Genomic DNA, 20661 nt, shown 5'->3' with positions numbered 1-20661 from the left:
GGTCAAAGGGCAGGCAGACAGATCACCCCAGCCTCGAGCAGGTGGGCCGCACACTATCCTATGAGCCCTCGGGCAGGTCCCTGGGTCTCCTCTGGGCCCAGGGGAGAGCAGGCCCCATCACACAGGCTGGGGGGGTTTCATCCGGCATCAAATGACCATCTGGTCCTCAGCTAAGACCCTGCCCCTCTTGCTCAGCTAGCCTGGGTCAGGGACCGTCCCCTGCACTCCCCTGGCACAGCAGCCTCCCCGAGTGGTCACGGCCAGAGGGGCAGGGATCAGGCTCACCTCTGCCCACCAGGGCAGGGGGCGCAGCTACACTGGCAGTTGGGTCTCGGGGCCAGGCCCCCGCCGCACGTTACCTGCATAGCTGCCAGTGGCCTTGATGTACATCTGGCCATACTGCTCCTCCGCCATGGTGTCGTAGGCCTCGTCATCCTCCTCATCCTCCTCATTGTGGTACGAGGTGGGGCTGTCCGTGGTGGGCAGGCTGCTGGCCCCCGGACTGGTCCGCTCCCCCTGGGAGTAGGGCACCTGCTGGATGCTGGGGATGAGGGTGGCCAGGCTGGGCACCCCGTAGTAGGAGACCCGGGGCAGCTTGAGAGGGGCAGCGCCCGCCGCCGTGGCGGCCGCCGCCACCGTCGTGCCATCCCGGGGCCCCGTCTCCAAAGGGCGCTTGGGGGCCAGGCCCGGGCCAGCAGCCGGCGGCAGCTCCATGGCTTCATGCTTCACTCGGGTCAGCAGCGGGATGGGCACAGAGGGGGACACGACATAGGGGGGGGCTGTGGGGGCGGCCGGCTGCAGCTGGTTGCAGGGGCTCTGGGGCTCGGAGCTGGCGTCCTCGATCATGGCGGTCTGCGAGTCGCAGTGGGGCGAGCTCACCTTGAACATGAGGTCGGTGCCGCGCTCCACGATGTGCTGGATCTGCAGGAAGCCGGCCGTGTACATGACCACGAGCTGCTCGCTGGCCGCCATGGTCAGCCTGCCCGTGTAGCAGAAGGACAGGATCTGCTGGAAGCAGGCGGGCGGCACAGTGCCCGGCAGCTCGAAGGCGCTCTTGCTGTTGCCGCTGAACAGGTCGCGGAAGTACAGGCTGCTGGCGGCCAGGACGGCCCGGTGGGCCTTGAAAGCCTGGCCCTTGACCACAATGGACACATCACAGTAGAGGCCCAGCAAGCGCTGCTCATTGAGGCAGCCGAGCACGGTGTTCCCGAAGTTGGGGATCTCGATGTGTAGCATCTGCGACATGGCGGGCAGGCGCTAGAGGGCTCGCCTCAGACTCAGCGCGGGAGCGCCCGAGAGGGGCACATCTGCGGGAGAGAGGGCATGGGGACACCTCAGTCAGGCTCCTGGACGGCGGGGTCCACCAGCGAGCCTATGGGAATGCACCACCCCGGCATGTCCGCGCCGCCCCCCCCCCGCATGCGGTGCCCTTCCCGGGCCCCCCCAGCAGGGCGAGCAACCCAGGGGACGTCCTGAGGCCAAGCTCCTCCGGGCGGGACCCTGGCTGGGCTTGTGGCCAGCACTGCACAGACTCTGAGCTGCACAGCCCCGCTCCGGCCGGCGGGGGCGGGAGGGGGAGTTGCGGAACGCTCCCCCCACCTTGAGGGGCGCCCAGAGCCCACCCCCAGGACAGCGCCTGCACCCTCGGGCAGGAACGCCCCGTCTGAGCAGAAGCCAGGGACAGAAGCGGAGGCCTGCGCTTGAGGAGGACGGAGAGGACGGAGAGGATGGAACATGGAACAGGGCACTGCCACGCGCGGCTGCCAGGAGGGGAGAGGGCAGCAGGCCGTGTCTGCAAACTCTTCTCCCCAAGAAAAAGTTAGCGGCGGAGGAGCCCCTCACAGCCCTTCCCCTGGGAGGGGCCACCACCCAGAGCCAGCGGGTCCTGCAGGGGCCCTTCTGGAGGCTTTTGGTTTCTGGTTTGTCTTCTTTTCCCTCAGAGCAGCCGCACGGACGGACGGACTGAGGACCGGCAAGGGGAGGGTCCCGCCCCACTGGCTGAGAAGCCGCCCGTCCGCCCTGCCGGCCGCTGCCGTGGAGGTAGAAGGCTAGGGGTGGGGGCACCCAGGGGAAGGAGCCGAAGCTAGGTCAGGCGGCCCCTCCCCCGGGACCGGCTCCCCAGGCCGCCGGCACTGTCAGGGACAGGGCTGGACCGGCTGCTGGGAGCCTGGCGCAGCCCCATCTGCCCGCCCTCCCCGTCCCCCGGCTCCCCACGCTGGCCAATCCTGGCTGGCTCGCTCCCAGCCCAGGTGACTAAAGGGGTCGGGGGAGACAGGGGAGAGACCCGGCAAGGGCTCTGGGAGCCGCTGCCTCCGCCGCCGGGCGCCCCCAGGGCGGGGGCAGAGCTCCAGCGAGGCGGATCTGCTGCCCAGGGCTCGGGAGGGGGGCTGGTGCCGGCCGGGTGGAGAAGGCGCCGGCCCAACTCCGCACAGCAGCGCCCGCACAAAGGGCCGCTCTGTCCCGCGGGAGGAAAGTGCAGGCGGCCGCAGAGGCGCCGGGCGGCAGGGGGGAGGGAGGGCAGAGGGAGGGCGGAGCGCCCGGACCCCGGCGACTGGAGTTGGGCAGATGGGTGGCCGCCGGGGGAGGGCCCGCAGTGCCCCCGCTGCGGAGAAGTTGCCGGCCAGCCCGCGGCGCCCGCCCGCAGGGGAGACCTACCTTCGGCGGCTGCCGCCGGTGGCCCGGCACTGCCCGCTCAGTCTGGCAGGGGCAGGCTCGCCAGCTGCTCCGGGAATGCAGCAAACGGAGCGGGAGCCCTTGGGGTGGGGAGGGCGCGAGGAGCCGGGAGAGCAGGAGGAGGAGGAGGAGGAGGAGGAGGAGGAGGAGGAGGAGCAGCAGCAGCAGCAGCAGGAGCAGGGCAGAGTCTCCGCGCCGGGCTTGGCGGCCGCAGCTCAGCTGCACCCAGCCCGGCTCTCCGGGGCAGCGCACAGCATCTAAATGAAGAGGCCGGATGCAGACGGACATTCAGGCAGCTCTTGGGAATGAATAGCCGCCTTTGATTTGGGAGCCCAAGTAAATGCCAGCTCCAGCCCCAGCTTTAAAAACAGTGGAGTGTTGGTGCCAGAGGAATGCACGGCTCCGGGTGTTGGTACAAGACAGACTTTGATGACTCACCGCAATGCAAACAAAGATGGCAGAAATACTGTACTGTACGTGGGGAAACGCTCCGTGGTGCCACGGCAACTGAGCGCCCGAGATTTATGGTGCGGCTCTGCATGTGAATTACCCAGTAAACTGCCGCTCTGCCACCCGATGCAGCCCGAGTGTCAAAGCATTTAAACTATTCCAAACAGTCTGCAGGGCTGGCAGGGCCACCCAACTCCACTGGGCGGGCTGGACGGGCAGGGGGCCGGGCAGGGGGCCGGGTGGGGGCCTTGGGGGGGCAGGCCAGGGGGCAGAGGGGGAACAAGGGACGTGAGGGTGGAGATGAAGGGGGATGGGGGACAGGGGGATGAGGGTGCTTGGGATAGGGCATGGGGTGAGGGGGACGGAGGATGGGAGGGTGAAGGGGGACGGTGGGGGGGAGGACAAGGAGAGGAGAGGGCAGGGGGGAGTATGGGAGAACAGGATGGGGTGGGGAAGATGGGGGCACGGCAGGTATGGGGGGGCAAGAGGGTGGGGGGCAGGCAGGGCAGACAGGCAGAAGCTGGATGATGAGGGTAGAGCCGAGGAGGGGGAGCCCAGGGGAGAGGGGTGATGAGAAAACGAAGCAGAAAGGAAAGCCCAGGTGGGAGATGAGGCCCTGAGCCTCTAGCACTCTACACCTGCCTCCCCACTTCTCCCCGGGGCCCCCCTGAGCAGCAGGTCCCACTCCTGTACCCCTGCACCCCATCCCACTCACCCAGAGAAGTCACCCTGTCCCCTAGCCCCCGACACGGGTCTTTTCAAGAACAACTACTTTGCAAGTACAACTAGGACAGGCCCATATGGGGGGCTGCAACCAGCAGTGCTGACAGACCCCTCCCTTCTGGGGGGCAGCATGGTCACCCCCCCACCGTGATGCTGACAGTATGAAGGCCCTCCACATCTGATGGCTCCTGGGCTTTTCTGGGGAGGGGAGGTTGTGCTCTGCACCCAGCCTGTCCTGGTCTAGACTCAACCACCTGTGGCCTGCCCAGCCTCAGTTTCCCTCTTGCCACTAACTGTGCTCTGGGAAGAGCCTACGCACCTGCAGAAAGAGAGTCAAGACTGGCAATGGCTGAGTGTGGTCCCCTGCTGCACCCAGCGCAGAGTCCACCTCAAGCACAAACCCTGGCCACTGGAGCTGGGAGGGGCTGGGGGGCCAGGCGGCAGCCCTCCCACCAGCGAGCAGCAGCATCCGGAGAGAAAGAAAGGGCCATCTGGCGCCTCCCCATTCACACACCCTGGGCTCAGCTTCCGAGAGCAGATAAAACACGGAGGAAGGATGAGAGCAGGAAGAAATCCAGGTGTGGGAAAGCCCCCCCCCCCGCCCCGCCCCGGGGGCAGTGGCTGGCTGGGGCTCCTCAGGGGGCTCTGCGCCTCCTACAGGGGACAATGAGAACCCTCAGTGTGGTGACACCAGCACTGTGGCTGCAGTGTTGGCAGAAATGGTCCCCGCTCGCTGCTCTGAGGATCCAGAGGCCAGCTGGGGGGGGGTGCGATCATGGGGGGCCTAGAGGGAGGGACATGGGGGCTCGGCTGGCGGCAGGGCACAGGAGCCTGGCCCAGGAAGGAGATATGAGGGCCTGGTCCCCTGGCGATGGAGCGAATCCAAACTTCAGCCCTCCCTCACCCCCACCTGGATGAAGCAAGTCCAGTGGGCGGTGGGCCTGGTCAACAGCAAGACAGGCTTCAGGCCACACACCCCTCACAGCCGGGTCCCCACCGCCCTTAGGAAGCCACGTGGGGCCATGGACAGCCTTAGGAAACTGCCACTCCTTGGCTGCCCTGGGCAGCAGCAGGCTTGGAGTGAGTATCCACATGAACATGGGTGTCTGCACACCCAGGGGTGGGGGGGAGGCAGACTCGCCAGCTCCCCTTCACCCAGACCCAGAAGGATGGACCCAGAGAAGTCCTGCCAGAAGCCCTGCTGGGCTCCCAGACTGGGTTGTGTTGTCCTGGTGGTCTCCCTTTCCTGGGGCCCCAGAGAAGCCCAACGGCCCCAAGATGAGGGGGCTGAAGGCTTGGGGTGGGGCTTGGGGACACAGCCCCCACATGCCACCAGCCACAGAGGGAGACTTGGGGAAACACAGAGACACCCACAGGCCAAAGGATGGTGGCACCCACGACGGGGGGGGGGTGGGGAGACAGAGCCCAGGCACACACAACTCCTGCAGGAGCCATCCCCCAGCTCTCCCTGGGATGGGCCTGCTGACTTCAGGAACCTCCTCCCCGTCACCTCCTCAGAGAGGCTTGCCAGGTACCACTCTTGAGCTGAAGAAGGGCAGGGTAGTCTGCCCGATGCCTGGTGGGCATTTAGCCAAATGCTGGGCACCCCAAACGGCCCCTCACAGACCCACAGCACCTGCTGTCAGGTGTCCCCCAGAGGGCGGCGGGCAGGGTCCCCAGGGCCAGATGAGGGCCCTGGTACTGAAAGGGGGTGACCCAGCCTGGGGAGGGGTGGGCCAAGCCAGCAAAGGTGCACTGCACACCAGTCCCCAGAGGGTCCCCACTGCTCGAGGCTGGGCAGGCCAGTGGTCGGGTCCCAAACCGAGAGCAGGGGACAATGGGAGGCCCTCAGAGCCTGTCCCTTCAAACAGCAGGTTCTGCCTGTCAGCAGGGCTGGAATCCTGGGCCCCACCAAGGAATACCTCCCTATGCCAGCCCCTGCCCCGATTACTTTGTGTCCATGTCCTGCGGCCTCAAGCAAATGGCACTGCATCTGGGGTGCTCATCTGTCAACTGGGGGTCAGGTCTACCCTCGGACGGTCACCACAAAGTTGAGGGAAACGGTATCGGTGAAGCACTTGGCTTGAGCCTAGCATGCTCTGTGCCTCAGTCACCTGCCCCATGATGACTGCTACCTACCATGACCTGGACAGGAGGGGTGGTAAGGCAGGTGGCTCCCTCTGCCCCTGCTCCCACTCCCACCCCCGCCGCCCATCTCCGCCCACACCTACACTTCAGGGCTGGGGGCCAGGCTGCGCACTCAGAGAGGGGACCATTATTCCCCTGGAAGGTGAGAAGGCTGTCTGGTCCCCGGGGATGGAGGACAAGTGTGCTGTTGCTGCTGTGTCCTCAAGCCACCTGCACAGGTGAAGCTGCTGCCCCATAGCCTGGTACAGGAGAGCCCCGAGGGGGCTGGTTTTCGATTGCTTTCTTAGAAGCCTGGGCCTGGACGCCAACAAAGCCGAACTTTAGGAGAAAACAATAAAATAAAGGTTTGGTTTCTGCGCCTGGAGCTGTGAAAGCAGGACAGGCCACGGGCCGCCCCTCGGGCAGCAGCCAGAGAGGAGGGCCCCAGGACCTGAGTGGGCTGAGGGCAGCGGGGACACCCTCTCACCTTTCCCCAGGCGGTGGGACCGTGCCCCATCCAGAACACCTTCCCCCTTCCCTGCCAGTCTCCCCATCTTCCTGCTTCTCAAACAGCTCCCACTGGGTTTCTCCCCCACGGCCAGAGTCACCATGCCCACTGGTGTCAGGAAGGCTCTCAAGAGCCAGGAGAGACATCAAAGAGCTCTTGGTCCACTCTGGCCATCCTCCAAGCCACTGCACCATGGAACCCTCCCTCCTCATAATACCCTCCACCATGGAATCCACTTTGGGAAATCCCAAAGTCGGAGTCCAGCCCCTGTAGCTGTGCCAGCCTCAGGGGGTACCCCCATCCCATACAGACCACTCCTGTAGGGAGAGCCAGTACCTAGGACCTGCAGTTCTGGGCCATCAAGCAGAGCTCCTCCCAGTCCCCCAAGGGCAGCCTGCCTGCAGGTGCAGGAGGAAAGAGGAGGGAAGACCTGGTGAGGAGGAGGTGGAGGTACTGGTCCTAAGAGCCACACACATGCACCGAGCAGGACCTGAGAGCCTAAGCAGGATGCAAATGGGGCACAGCTTCTCGGGGTGCGGCCAGGCTCTCATGCACCTGGGGGGGTAGGGACCCCAACAGGTACCAGGAATGTGCCAAGGACTCCCCCTGGGGCCCAGAGAGCCAGACAAGGATGGGGAGCCCAGCGGAGGGGCCTCTTCCCAGGGTCCCCAGGTCCCGGCCTGATGTCCTGAGAAGCCCTGCCAGGACCCTGGCCCTGCCACACCTCGCCCTGCCGTACCCCCCCTCCCCCAGATCCCAGGGAGCCTCCTGAGGTGGAGGAATGCAACGTTTAACTTCTGTGGGGTGACCACCACAAGGAGAGGATAGGCGACGTAACTGAAATTAAATACAATTATTGTGCAGGATTTAATTCTTCCACTCTAATAAGAGGCCAGGGCCCGGACACACGCACAGCTATCACACCCACCCTGGCAGGCGGGTGGGCCAGGACCAAAGGAGCCCCTTCACCTCCCTGCCTCCCTGGCCTCCCGGCCCCCACGGCCAGGTCACAGCGGCCAGGCCACAAGGCTGCCTCCTAAAGTCAAGGTGCCAGGCCACACCCCCAGGACAGCGCCCCACCGCCCCACCGCCCCACCGCCCCCGAGTTACCCCGTGAGTCAGCATGCACACACTGTGAGCAGGAAGGGAGGGTGAGGAGGGGTCCTCGGGGAGGGAGGCTCACTTTGGACTGAGGCCCGCAGAGCACTTGCCTGGGCTTTTCGATTAGAGCGCAGGCTTTGGTTACGCTACAGGAGCTGAGCGCACTGGTGGCCGGCCACAGTGAATGCTGCTCTGCCACTGCGGGGAGCGAGGGAGGCTGGCTGACCCCCCAAAGGGTCACGGCAGGTGCTGGTTTTCAGCAAGCCTGCCCGGCTGCCCTGCTCAGGGTGGGCCAGGCCCCGGGGCGCTGGGTGAGGCACCAACCAGCTTGGTGCTCGGGTTAGCATTAAACTTTTAATACATCATAAAACAAAGCTGAGCAGCCATGGCCTCGCTGCTAATGGAAGGGCCCGTCACCCCTTGAAGACTGGGGTGAGCGGAAGCAGGGCTAGGCTACCAGGAGCCCCTCTCCACAGTCCCCGACTGGGTTCCTCTGCCTGCTGTATGCTCACCTCCCAGCCCCTGTTCCCTGGGTTCCTCTGCCGCTGGGTTCCTCTGCCTGCTGTATGCTCACCTCCCAGCCCCTGTTCTCCAGGTGGGTGTGGACGGGAGAGAGGCACCAAGTGCATGCTTCCCGCAGAGGCCAGGGGGCCAACGTCTCCCCAGCATCCCACAACAGCACCCAGCCAGTGTCCACTTCACTATCCAGGGAGGGAGGACTAGCCCCACAACAGGGAGGCAACTCTGGCCTGGCCCCCAGGGCTCGGCTGCAGAGCAGAACCCCATGGGCATTCAGCCTGGAGCCCCTCGTGCCAGGGGAAGGGACACGTGGGCCTCTGAAACTTCCCACCCTGGCGCCCTGAGCCCCAGGCCCCTGGTGGTCTCCACCCCAGACCACAGCCTGGACCACCATCAAGCAATGAAACCAGTTTTAACTTTACTAACAAACGTTTGCCTGGAAGCCTTTCTTTTTCATCCCCCAAACAGAAAAGGGAGCTGTGCCAGCATGTGCAAATTCAAACACGTGCTTATCAATCCCTCCCAGGTGCCCTCTCCCAAGAAGAGGACCCAGGCCACAGTGCAGGTGGCACCAGCCCTTGGAGCCACACTGCCGGGCCACGGAGCTGGGCGCAGGCTGAACACGCCCCCAGCGGGTGGGAGAGTGGGTCCTGCATCGGGGCAGGTGTCCACTGCATGGGCTCTGACAAGGGTCCAGTCTGGTGACCCACACCTGCGGGGCTCCGTCAGACAGGCCACTGCCACCCAGTATGACCACCTGCCACCAACGTTGTCTTCCGACCCATCACTCTCAAATATTTTGCCTTTAGTGTGGGCGTGCAGTTGGGGCCAAACAAACACGGCCTGAGGTCACTCAGAGAAGGAGCAGGCTGGCCTGCCGCCCGCCGGGAGCCCTACGGACCCAGCAGGTCCGCACATGAGCCACAAAACGGTTCCAGAAGGCTTCCAAAAGAATGAAGCAGTGTTTTGAACAGAGCCGACAATCTCTCTCACTCTCTCTCACCCGTATTTGTAATTTAAATAACGTAAGCTTGAAGAGCGTCTCCCTAGGGCATAGTTTAATAACTTAAAAAGCCAGCTCCATGAGCTTGCAGCCGGGCCTCCTCCTCCCCTGGCCGCTGACAGGAGGTCCCCCCCTCGCACCTCCGGCTCGGGGAGCCCTTGGGGCTGCCCAGACCCAGCTGGCGGGGCTCTGTGGAGCTGGACCCCCTCCTCGGCCCACAGGGCATCCTCCCCTGCCAACGTCCTATGTACGGTGGGGGGTGGCGGGGTCCCAGGGCCTGGGGGGAGGGGCCCGGGGGGGTCTGGGTGGCAGGGTGGCAGGCAGACGCTGCCCTACACTGTGGGTCACCAACTCCTTCCCCACAGTGACTCCGCCACACACCCCCGCCGTTAATATTCATAGCCGTTCCTCATCTGCATATCGTGCCATAAATAGTCGAGGTAAGACACAAAGCTCCCCTGCATTTCTAATTATGCTTAAAAACCTAATGTAAATCAGACCGACACAGAAATACTAAATCAGCCACTGGAGGGGGGGGGCCACGATGCAGCAGTCCCCACCTTGGAGCCCCAGGCATGCTGACAGCTGGTGACACGGTGGTGGCTGTCCTGGAGCTGGGCAGCGGGGTCCCCACCCGCTCCCTGGCCAACCTCAGCCTCGCTGGCCATCCAGTCAGGGCCCAGAGTCGGGGAGATGCCTGCAGAGCCTCACAGACCCCTCCCCAGTGCCACAGGGCTGGCCAGCCTGCTCACCTTCTCCCTAAGGAGTTCCCTGCCCCCTGCCCTCTTCTAGGCCTGAGGACAACCTGCTACCCACTCCGTGCGGCCACCCAGCTCACAGAGGCCCCTGTGGGCCTGGGGCCACCCCGTGGGTGGGGGCTGAGTCCCTCTCCCAGTCTCCACAGGAGACCCTCTGGACACTCTGGCGCTTTGCCTGCTCAGCTCTAGCGACAGCGCAGAACCAGAACCAACGCCCCCCGCCCCCCAGGAAATGCCCCACGCTGGGGGACAGAATCCTGGACAGTGCGCCAGGCCACTCAGGGCCAAGAGGACGGGGCAGTAGGTCTCCTGAGTCTCAAGGATGCCCCAGCCCCGCATGGGCAGAAGAGACCCGGTGGGCTTTGACTCTGCCGTTGGGGGCCAGGCCTCCCAGCTGCAGGGAGACACACACCAGGGCCAACAGAACAGAAGGGTCTAGGCCCGGGAGGGAGGGGGACAGAGGCCACACCTGCTACTTAGAGCCCACCTCACAGGTAGGCAGCAAAGGGCATCTGGGACCTAAGCAGGCGGCTTAGACATACAGACCTCAGGGCCCTGTGGGCCGGGCCACACCTGGTGTACCCCGGGGCAAAGCTGCCAGCCAGTGAGCAAATAGGTACGTAAGCCACCTGGCCTCACCCCAACAGACCCCAAACGCCCCCGAGCCTGCCTTCCCCACAGCTCCAGGCACCTGCCCTGGTCCTGGACCCCCGCAGGAGCCAAGACCCAGCCCCACTTCCCATCCAGGAGTCAGGGCACCTGGGCTGGCACGGCCCTGCTCTCCTTGGGGGGACCCGTAGGAGGCACAGGCCCAAGTGACACAGGGGTTGCCCCACTCTGCCTTTGGAGGAGGAGACACAGAGATGCCTGCTGCCCGCATCTGCCTGGCATCACGCCCAGACCTATTTTTAAGCCCATTTACTAGAAATCCCACAAATTAAAGGAAATACGGATAATGCAGTAAGAATCCTGGGGGCCGAATAAAAGCTACACATAATTGTCCTCGTGCTCCAGTGTGAAAATCTTAACCACAGCCCAGATCTCCCCCAAGTCCTTGTGCGAGGCAGAGGCATCTTGCCACATGAAGGAGGAGCGGAGGGCGGGGTAGTTCTGTGCTCGGCCTGCGATCAGAGGCACGGGCCGCCGCTTACAGCTGGAGCCATAAAAGGTAATTACTGATATGAAAAATAAAGACCATAAATACCCGACTTTACAGCCCAGGAGCAGTGGGCAGGACCCGGCTCCCCTCCCAGAGGCGGCTCCTCCTCCACAGAGGAGTCTGCAGGGGCAGGCAGGGAGCACCAGGCTGGCCCCACCAGGCCTCAGGTTAACCCCCACCCCGAGTCTCACGTGGCTCCCACGGCAAGCAGGAGGTGAGGGCTGCAGACACCCAGACCTCACCGACGCTGTGGCACAGGGATGGGACGGGATGGGCTGGCCGGTGTGCCCAGAGACGGAGGGCTCAGTGCCCACACCAGGAAGGGCAGGACACCAGGGCAGGCTGGCCAGCTGACACGAGGGGGCGGAAGGCCTTCTGTGTGGTCAGAGGATTGCCAGGCCTACTGGCCCCCAGGGCTAAGGGCCCCACCCGGCTCTACCTACCCACAGACCCATCGCACCTCCAGGGCGGAAGTCGGCCCAGAGGACAGAATAGCAACAGAATATGCCTGGTGACCATCCCAGATGCAGCTGGGTGGGCACCAAGTGCCCTGAAGACACCCTGGGCCCCAGAGCAAGGCCTCACCACCCTCCGGACCCCAGGGCCTCAGGTCTCCCTGGCTCATTCCCCCTGCCTTGCTCTGGCTCTCTGGGTATCCAGCTGTGGGCCAGCACCTCTGCCATAACCTCCCCCTCTCTGCATGCCAGAAGCCCCCCCAGACCCAAAAACCTCCTGAGAGCCTGCAGATGGGGGGTCCACACAGGTGGGATGGGGCAGAGGAAGTAGAGGCAGGTGTGTGCGTGAGGGTGTAATACCCCCAGACTGCCTCGCCTCAGACCACACTACTGATCCTAGGTTGTCCCAGAGTAGGGACAAGGCCCACTGGTACCGCACATCCTAGGCTGAAGGAGACGCCCCACCCCCATCCAGGGGCTGTGGAGAGGGGTCAGTGGCAGGCCCTTCTCAGGCTTGGGCTCTATTTGCCGTAGAATTTCATGGAGGTCAGGGAGAGCGCAGCCCCCAGCTCACACCCTGCCAGACCCCAGGTGGCCTCCCACGGCCTGACAGGGTATAGTGGGGTGGGGAGTAGTGGGGACATTGGGCCATGTCGTGTGCTGCCTCTAGCCACTCGGGAGCCATGGCGGGCAGTGTACCTGGCAGCTCCGGGCACTTGCTCCACTTCACTAAAATGCTTCCCTAGCCCTGCAGAACACGAAGGGGGCCCTGGCCACTGGGGGGTCAGCTGGGAACTCAGCGCTGCAGGAGAACCTGGGGTCCAGGGGAGGCTGGCACTTGCTCCCCAACAGCAGAGCACAGGGAACAGTGGACGGAGGGAACAAGCGGGCAGGGGCATGGGGCCCACATGGCACCTGGAACCAGCGGTTCCCCCCCAGCAAGATACCCCAAAACCACCTGCTCAGAAAAGGGGGTTTGGTTGCAGGCAGGCAGGCTGGGGAGGGGATCAAGCTCATGAGATAGAGCTCAGCTCCAGATGGGCGGTACACTGCAGAGAGCCATTGAGCACTTGGAAGTAGCATAACCATTCCCCTCACCACAGGGAAGCAGGGCTGCCCCCACGATTGCTCCTAGACGAGCAGCCCCTCTGCCTTACTGTCCACCCAGACTCCATCGGGTTCCACCTAACACATCGTTCTTGTCCAGGAAAGATGCCAAGCTTTCTCTCTGCAGGGAAAGACCACCCCATGGGCGAGGACAGCCGTCTGGCAGGTCCAGGAGGCCACCTGCTCCTCCTGCAGGCCCACCTGCTCCCCAGGGCCTGCCCTCCCTGCCTCCCGCCCCACCAGCCCCTCCACTAGGAGCCCAGCACACCCTCCGCACGCGCTCACACAGGCACAAGGCTCTCATTCACACCTTAGGAAACACTGTGCTCCAGCAGGTACCCGGCGGCCTGCATGTGGCGAAGCACCGGCGCCCCATCTCCCCATCTGAGCCCAAGCTGACTGCCTTTTTCTCTTTTTATGCTTTATTTCTCCCTCCAAGACTATTTTGCCTCTGGCCGTTGGGCAAGTCTGTGAGCCCACCTGAATCCTGTGCAACTTGGGGTCCGGGCCATGTCCCTGCCCCATGACAAGGAACAGGGAGGAGCAGTCACCAGCACTGAGGTGGGTCTCGGCTGCCCTGTAGGAGCACCTCCACACTGTAAGCCGGGGAGCAGGTTGGGGAGGCGGTGCTTGAGGTCTGGTGATCCAGTCTGACCACGAGGAAACTCTTCGGGGCGGTCGAGGGGGGTCTGATCTGTGCTGCCAGTCATGTTCGCTCATCAATCAAGGATGGAGCTCAGGTCCACACTGCAGAGACAGACCTCTCTCCCATCAGACAAGGAGAGGTGAGCGAGCCGCTCCCTGTGTTTACTTCTGACCCATGGTTAATGCCGCAAGTGCTCTCTGTCTAGACCTGAGATGAGCCCTCTCTCACATTGGGTTGGAGTTTTTCCTAACTCTGAAGAGTATTGTTCATGACTTAGAGTTTCTTAAAGAATTGTGTCCTCAACTTGCTAACAAATAATGACTTTAAAAAAAAAGACTTTATTTATTTATTTATTTATTTATTTATTTATTCATGAGAGACACACAGAGAATGAGGCAGAGACACAGGCAGAAAGAGAAGCAGGCTCCATGCAGGGAGCCCAATGTGGGACTCGATCCCAAGACCCCAGGATCATGCCCTGAACCAAAGGCAGACGCTCAACTGCTGAGCCACCCAGGTGTCCCACAGATAATGACTTTGTAAATCTAAAACCTCTAGAATTCCCAGAATATAAAGCAAGGTACCTTCTAATATTATAAATGAGCTAACATTTAAAGGGAAGGGGACCCTTTTCAGAGAAACCACCAGCTCAAAAAGTATTTCCGTATAAAACTCCAAATTTCCATAATCTTGAACAAATCAGGCTGCTCGATAACTTTGGGAGGGGAACCTCATGTCTTTTCTTTGACTTATAAATCTAGTGTGCATTTTATTATCAAGATCTGGATGTGTTTTCTCATGAGGAAAGTAGTTAATCTGAATACTGTGTGACCAACCAGAAAAGCTAGCATTACTTTTACATTGGGCTCAAGACTATGAAAAAATATAAAATTCATAGTCAACTCTATTAAATAATTCAAACTGATATCAAAACTGGAATCAAAATTATGTTAGACCTCCACTTCCAGGAATATGGAACACTGTAGAACACTGGAGGGATGCATTAAACTCTGTCAGATAATTCTAACATTTGTTATCTAAAAACATGGAACACGTAACCATCACATAAAAACACTCTGTGAGGGACGCCTGGGTGGCTCAGCGGTTGAGGGTCTGCCTTCAGCTCAGGGTGTCATCCCAGGGTCCTGAGATCGAGTCCTGCATTGGGCTCCCTGCATAGAGCCTGCTTCTCTCTCTGCCTCTGTGTCTCTCATAAATAATAAATAAAATCTTAAAAAAAAAATCACTCAGTAAACTAGAAATGGAGATTTTCTCAACCTGAAAAACCGCATATGTGAAAATCCACAACCAATGTCATACTCAACAGTTGAAGACTGGCTGCTTCTACTAGGGTGTGGGAGAAGGTAAGGAGGTCAACACTGCAGAGGAGTCTCTAGTGGAGGCCACTGGGCAGAAAAATGAAATAAAAAATAGAAAGAAAAAAGTGAAACTATCTCTTTGTAGATGACGTGATCTTGTAACACAGAAGATTCTAAGGTATCAACAACAACAACAACAAAAAACAATTAGAACTAGTAAATGAATTCAGCAAGGTTATAACATATAAGACCAATAACCAAAACTCAAATGTGTCTCTATATGCCATGAGCAATCTGAAAATGAAAATTAGTAAATAATTCTATTTATAATGACATCAAAGAGCGTAAAACACTTAGAAGTAAATTTAACAGAAGTATAAAAACTTACACTTTAAAAACCTGCAAAATTTTGTTGAAAGAAACTAAAGATCTAAATAAATGGAAAGATATCCATGTTCGTGGATTGGTAGACCTAACATTAAGGTGGTAGTACTCCCCAAAATTCATCCACAGATTCAGTGTGATTCTAATCAAAATCCCAGCTGATATCATCACAGAAATGAAAAAGCCAATCTTAAAATTCATACGGAAATAAAAGAAACCCAGAAGAGCCAAACAAAGCTGAAAAAGAACAAAGAGCACTCGTACTTCCCAGTTTCAAGACTTACTGTGAGGCTATAGTAATCAAAAGTGCAGCTGACATGAGGAATAAAAGAGAAAATCTAGACACAAACAAGGGGATCAAGACCATTCAACTAGAAAAGAATCATCTTCAAAATATGGTGCTGGGACAACTGGATATTCACACGTAAAAGAATGAATTTAGACCCTCATCTCACACCATCTACCAGAATTAACTTTGAACAAATCAAAGGTCTGAATGTAAGAGTTAAAACTATACAACTCTTTTTTTTTTTAAGATTTTAATTTATTTATTCATGAGAGACACAGCGAGAGAGAGAGAGACACAGGCTGAGGGAGAAGCAGTCTCCCTTCAAGGAGCCTGATGCAGGACTCGATCCTGAATCCTGGGATCACGCCTTGGGCCAAAAGCAGATGCTCAACCACTGAGCCACCCAGGCATCCCAAAACTATACAACTCTTAAAAGAAAACATAGGAGTAAATTGTTGTAACCTCTGATTAGGCAACAGAGTCTTAGATATGACCCCAAAAGTACAAACAACAAAAGAAAACTGGATAAATTTGACTTCATTAATTTTTTTAAAGATTTTATTTATCTATTTATTTTTACGAGAGAGACAGCGAGAGCTCAGAGGCAGAGACATAAGCAGAGGGAGAAGCAGGCTCCCTGCATGGAGTCCGATGAGGAACTCAATCCCAGGACCCCAGGATCACGACCTGAGCTGAAGGCAGACATTCAACCACTGAGCCACAGGTGCCCTTAACTTCACTAAATTTAAAAACTTTTGTGCATCAAAGGACACCATCAAGAAAGTAACAAAGAATGGGAAGGGATAGCTGGAAATCATATTTCTGACAAGAAACTTATATCTAGAATATATAAAGAACTCCAACAACTCAACAATAAAGATAACCCAATTTAAAAATAGGCAAAGCATCTGGTAACGTTTCCCCAAAGAAGTTACACAAATGTCCAATACACATATGAGAAAATGTTCAACATCATGGGCCATTAGGGAAATGCAAATCAAAACCATAATGAGATAGCACTTCACACTCACTCGAATGGCTATCATCAAAAAGACAGATTAAACATGTTGGGGAAGATGTGATGGGAATGTAAATGGGTGCAGCCATTTTTGGATAACAATCTGGGAGTTCCTCAAGGTTAAATACGGAGTTGCCAATTGCCATATGCAACTCCACTCCTAGGTATAACCAAGAGAAATTAAAACAAATGTCCATGCAAAACCTGGTGTATGAATAGCACCATTATTCACAATAGCTAAAAAGTGGAAACAACCCAAATGTCCATCAGTGGAAGAATGGATAAACGAAATGTGGCACAGCTATACAATGGAATATTGTTCATCCATCAAAAGGAATGAGGTACTGGCACATGCTACAACATGGATAAACTCTGAAAACATGGTGTTAAGTTAAAAAAAAAAAAAAGGAAAGCCAATCATAAAAGACCACATATTACATGATTCCATTTGTATGAAATGTCTACAACAAGCAATTGATAGACATAAAACAGGATCCCTGGCTGGCTCAGTGGTTTAGCGCCTGCCTTCAGCCCAGGGTATGATCCTGGAGTCCCGTGATCGAGTCCCATGTCAGGCCCTCTGCGTGGAGCCTGCTTCTCCCTCTGCCTCGCTGTCTCTCGTGAATAAATAAATAAAATCTTAAAAACAAAAACAAAAACAGATCAGTGGTTGCCTAGAGCCAGAAGTGGTGGGGGATCAGGGAGGAAAAGAGGGAGTAGGAGTGACAGCTAAAGAGGATAGGGCTTCTTTCTGGGTTGATGAAAATGTCCTAAAATAGACTGTGATGATGGTTACAAAACTCAGAGTAAAGGCCACTGGATTGTGTACCCTATGGGTAACTGTATGGTATGTGAATTATATCTCACTAAAGCTTTCTTTCAAAAAGAAAAAACTTCAGATATATCAAAATGAAAATTTTTTTTTTCAAAATGAAATTTTAATGTCAAGGGACCCACAGGAAGGGGGGAGGCACAGAAACAAACAAAAGGACAAAAAAACAGAATAAAAAAATAAAATGGCAGATGTAAGCCGTGGCATAGCAATAATTCTATCAAATATAAATGGTCTAAATATACCAATTAAAAGACAGAGATTGGCAGAGTAGATGAAACAAACCAGGATCCACTTATATGCTCTCTACAAGAAACTCACTTTCAAACATAATGATACAGGCAATTTGAAAAGAAAAAGATGGAAAAAGATCAATCATGCAAGCATAATAAAAAAAAAAACAGGGGTTGCTCTACTATTATCAAACAGATTTCAGAGAAATGAAAATGATCGAGACAAAGGCATTTCACAAGATCAAAGGGTTAATCCACCCAGAAGGCACAGCAATCCTCAGAATGTATATACCAGACAAGAGAGGAGCTAAATATACTGAAGCACAAATGGATAGAACTAAAAAGAGATTTTTTTGAATGATCATAGTGTTGTACGTTGGCAAGTGCACAACCCTATCTGAGGACTTCAACAGCCCTCTCTGAACAATGGGCAGAACTAGATAGTAGATCCGCAGCAATACAGAGAACCAAAGTCAACCAATAGGATCAGCATTTACAGAGCCATCCATTCAACAATGGCACAGTACACTACACGTTCCCTTCAAGTGTCCATGAAACCTACACCCAGACAAGCAATATCCTGGGAAACAAAGAAAGAAATGTCAAGAAACTTAAAAGAACTGAAATCATACAGGGTAGGTTCCTCTAGCACAACAAAATCAAATTAAAAATCAATTAACATAAACATTAACAAGGAACTCTCCAAACATCTGGAAATAAGCAACACGCCTCTAAGTCACTCACGTGTCAGAGGAAATCTTAAGGAGATCCCGTGAAGGAAAAGGAAAACATGACATCCCAAAACGTGTGGGACACCCCTTCAGAGCTGAAAGGTAATGTACAGCACTAAGTGCCTGCAGTAGAAAAAAGGAAAAGGTTCCAATCAATAATCTAAGCTTTCATCTCGAGAACCTAGAAAAAGAAGGAAAATAAACTCAGAGGAAATAATGGTGAGAGCAGAAATCAATGAAATTGAAAATAGAAAGAAAATATAGAGAAAAAAATCAATGAAACAAAGAGCTGGTTCTTTTAAAAGATCAATGAAATTGAAAAACCTCTCGCACAACCGACAAGAAGTGGGAAAGAAGGCAAATTAATTACTAGTATCAGTAATGAAACAGGGGATATCACTACAGACCCTGCAGACGTGAAAAAAGAATGATACCGACAACTTCACACACATAAACCCAACAACATAAATTAAATAACCAATTCCTTTTTTTTTTTTAAGATTTTATTCATATATTCATGAGAGACACACACAGAGAGAGGGACAGAGACACAGGCAGAGGGAGAAGCAGGCTCCATGCAGGAAGCCCGATGTGGGACTTGATCCTGCAACTCCGGGATCACACCCTGAGTCAAAGGCAGACACTCAACCACTGAGCCACCCAGGCATCCCTTAAATAACCAATTCCTAAGGGGGAACAAAACCCACCACAATTCACCTAACATGGAACACAGCATTTGAATAGCCTTCTCCAACTATTAAGGAAATTGAATTTGTAATTTTAAAAATTCTCAAAAAAGAAATCTCTAAGTGCAGATGGTTTCCCTGGGGAATTCTAACAAACGTCAAAAGAAAAATTAACACCACTTGTACACAACCTTTTCCAGAAAACAGAAAAGGAAGGAACACTTCCCGATTCAATGATGAAGCTAGTATTACCCTAGCTTCAAAGACACCAAAATCAGACAAAGCACACACACACAAAAAAGCTGCAAACTGATGTTCCTCATGAGACAGATCCAAAATCCTTAACAAAAAACAAAAACAAAAAACAACAACAACAAAAATCCTTAACAAAATATGAACAAATAGAATTCAGCAATATGTCAATAAAATCATATACCATGACTGAGTGGGGTTTATTCCAGGGATGCCAAGCTGATTCAATATTTTAAAATCAATGTGACCCACCATCATCAGACTCATGAAAAACATCACATGAACATACCAGTCTCAATGCAGAAGAAATATTTGACGATATTTAACACCCACCCATGATAAAAACTCTCAGAGAACTTTATCAACTTGATAAAAGAGCATCTACAAAAATCCTACAGTTGATGCTTTCTCCTTAAGATGGGGAGCACGGCAAGGACATCCGCCCTCACCACTCTTGCTCAACACAGCACAATAAGGCAAGAAAACACACACATAGATTGGAGAGGAAGAAATAAAGCTGTCCCTATCTGCAGATGGCAGGATTGTCTACATACAAAATCCCAGGGAATCCACCAAAAAACCTCCTAGAACTACTGAGTTTATCAAGGTTACAGGATACAAGATAAACAATTGTATTTCTATAGATCATCAATTACCACAATTAAAAATACAACACTATTTATGATCATTCAAAAAAAAATCTACGTGTAAGGGGCACCTGGGTGGCTCAGTTGGTAGAGGGTCTGTGTTCGGCTCAGGGCATGACCCTGGGGTCCTGGGATCAAGTGCCACATCGTGATCTCTGCGTGAAGCCTGCTTCTCCCTCTGCTTATGTTTCTGCCTGTCTCTCATGAATAAATAAATAAAATCTAAAAAAGAAAGAGAAAGAAAGAAAGAAGAAAGAAAGAAAGAAAGAAAGAAAGAAAGAAAGAAAGAAAGAAAGAAAGAAAGAAAGAAAGGAGAAGAGAGAGAAGAGAGAGAAGAGAAGAAAAGGAAAAGGAAAAGAAAAGAGAAAAATGAACAGGAGAATAACTTCAGAATCTAGGGCTAGACACGACATTCTCCCCCAGGCAAAAACTCATAAACCTGACTTTATCAAAATTTTAAACTATTGCTCTCGGCAAAAGATCTTGTCAGGAAGATGAAAAGACATGGCACAAGCTGGGAGAAACTTCCTGCACATCTCACACATGACCAAGGGTCACTATATAGGCTCTATAAGGAAGCCCCACATCTCAACAGTAAGACTCCATCCAATTAGAAAATCAGCAAAAGACATGCATGAAGGAGTATACAGATAGCACATGAGATGGAAGATGCTCACCGCCATTAGCCATCATTAGCCATCAGGAAACGCAAATCAATGCCACGACGAGACATTATCAGAATGGCTACGGTCAAAATCATGACACCACCCGATGCTGGTGAGGAAGGGTGGGGAGATGGATGGTTTATAGAAGAGATCAAGGTAGTGGCTGTCAGAGGCTCATGGGACTAGGACAGCAGGGGCCCCATGGGGCCCTGGAGACTGTGCACTGGGTCTGAGCACTGCCTTTTCCAATAACGGCTTTACTGAGATCTAATTAATATACCATAAATTTTACCCATTTTATCATCAAATCCCATTCCAGTATAGGAATACACAATTTTTTGCTTTATCCATTTTATTGTATACTATTCACAACTGC

The 20661-nt window shown here is 55.1% G+C and overlaps 1 protein-coding gene across 3 annotated transcripts in view; it reads right to left on the bottom strand.

Annotated features, from left to right (window-relative positions):
* The window catches only part of NACC2 (NACC family member 2), a 67648-nt gene that overhangs the window by 28489 nt on the left and 18498 nt on the right, over window positions 1-20661 (bottom strand). The window contains exons 2-3 of one of the 3 annotated variants that reach the window (XM_025475769.3): window positions 880-1307; window positions 360-516 (exon numbers count right to left, since the gene is read on the bottom strand). In XM_025475769.3, the coding sequence (XP_025331554.1) occupies window positions 360-516; window positions 880-1245 (523 nt within the window). In that variant the 5' untranslated portion in view covers window positions 1246-1307. Of the gene's footprint in view, window positions 1-359; window positions 1308-2655; window positions 2792-20661 lie in introns of those variants that run through there. The other 2 variants (XM_025475763.3, XM_025475762.3) reach the window with 2 other exon arrangements.

Source organism: Canis lupus, chromosome 9 (assembly GCF_003254725.2).
Source record: "Canis lupus dingo isolate Sandy chromosome 9, ASM325472v2, whole genome shotgun sequence".
Lineage (NCBI taxonomy): Eukaryota > Metazoa > Chordata > Mammalia > Carnivora > Canidae > Canis > Canis lupus.
The sequence above is the reverse complement of the archived record's forward strand: the minus strand, read 5'-3'. Positions and strand labels throughout refer to the sequence as shown.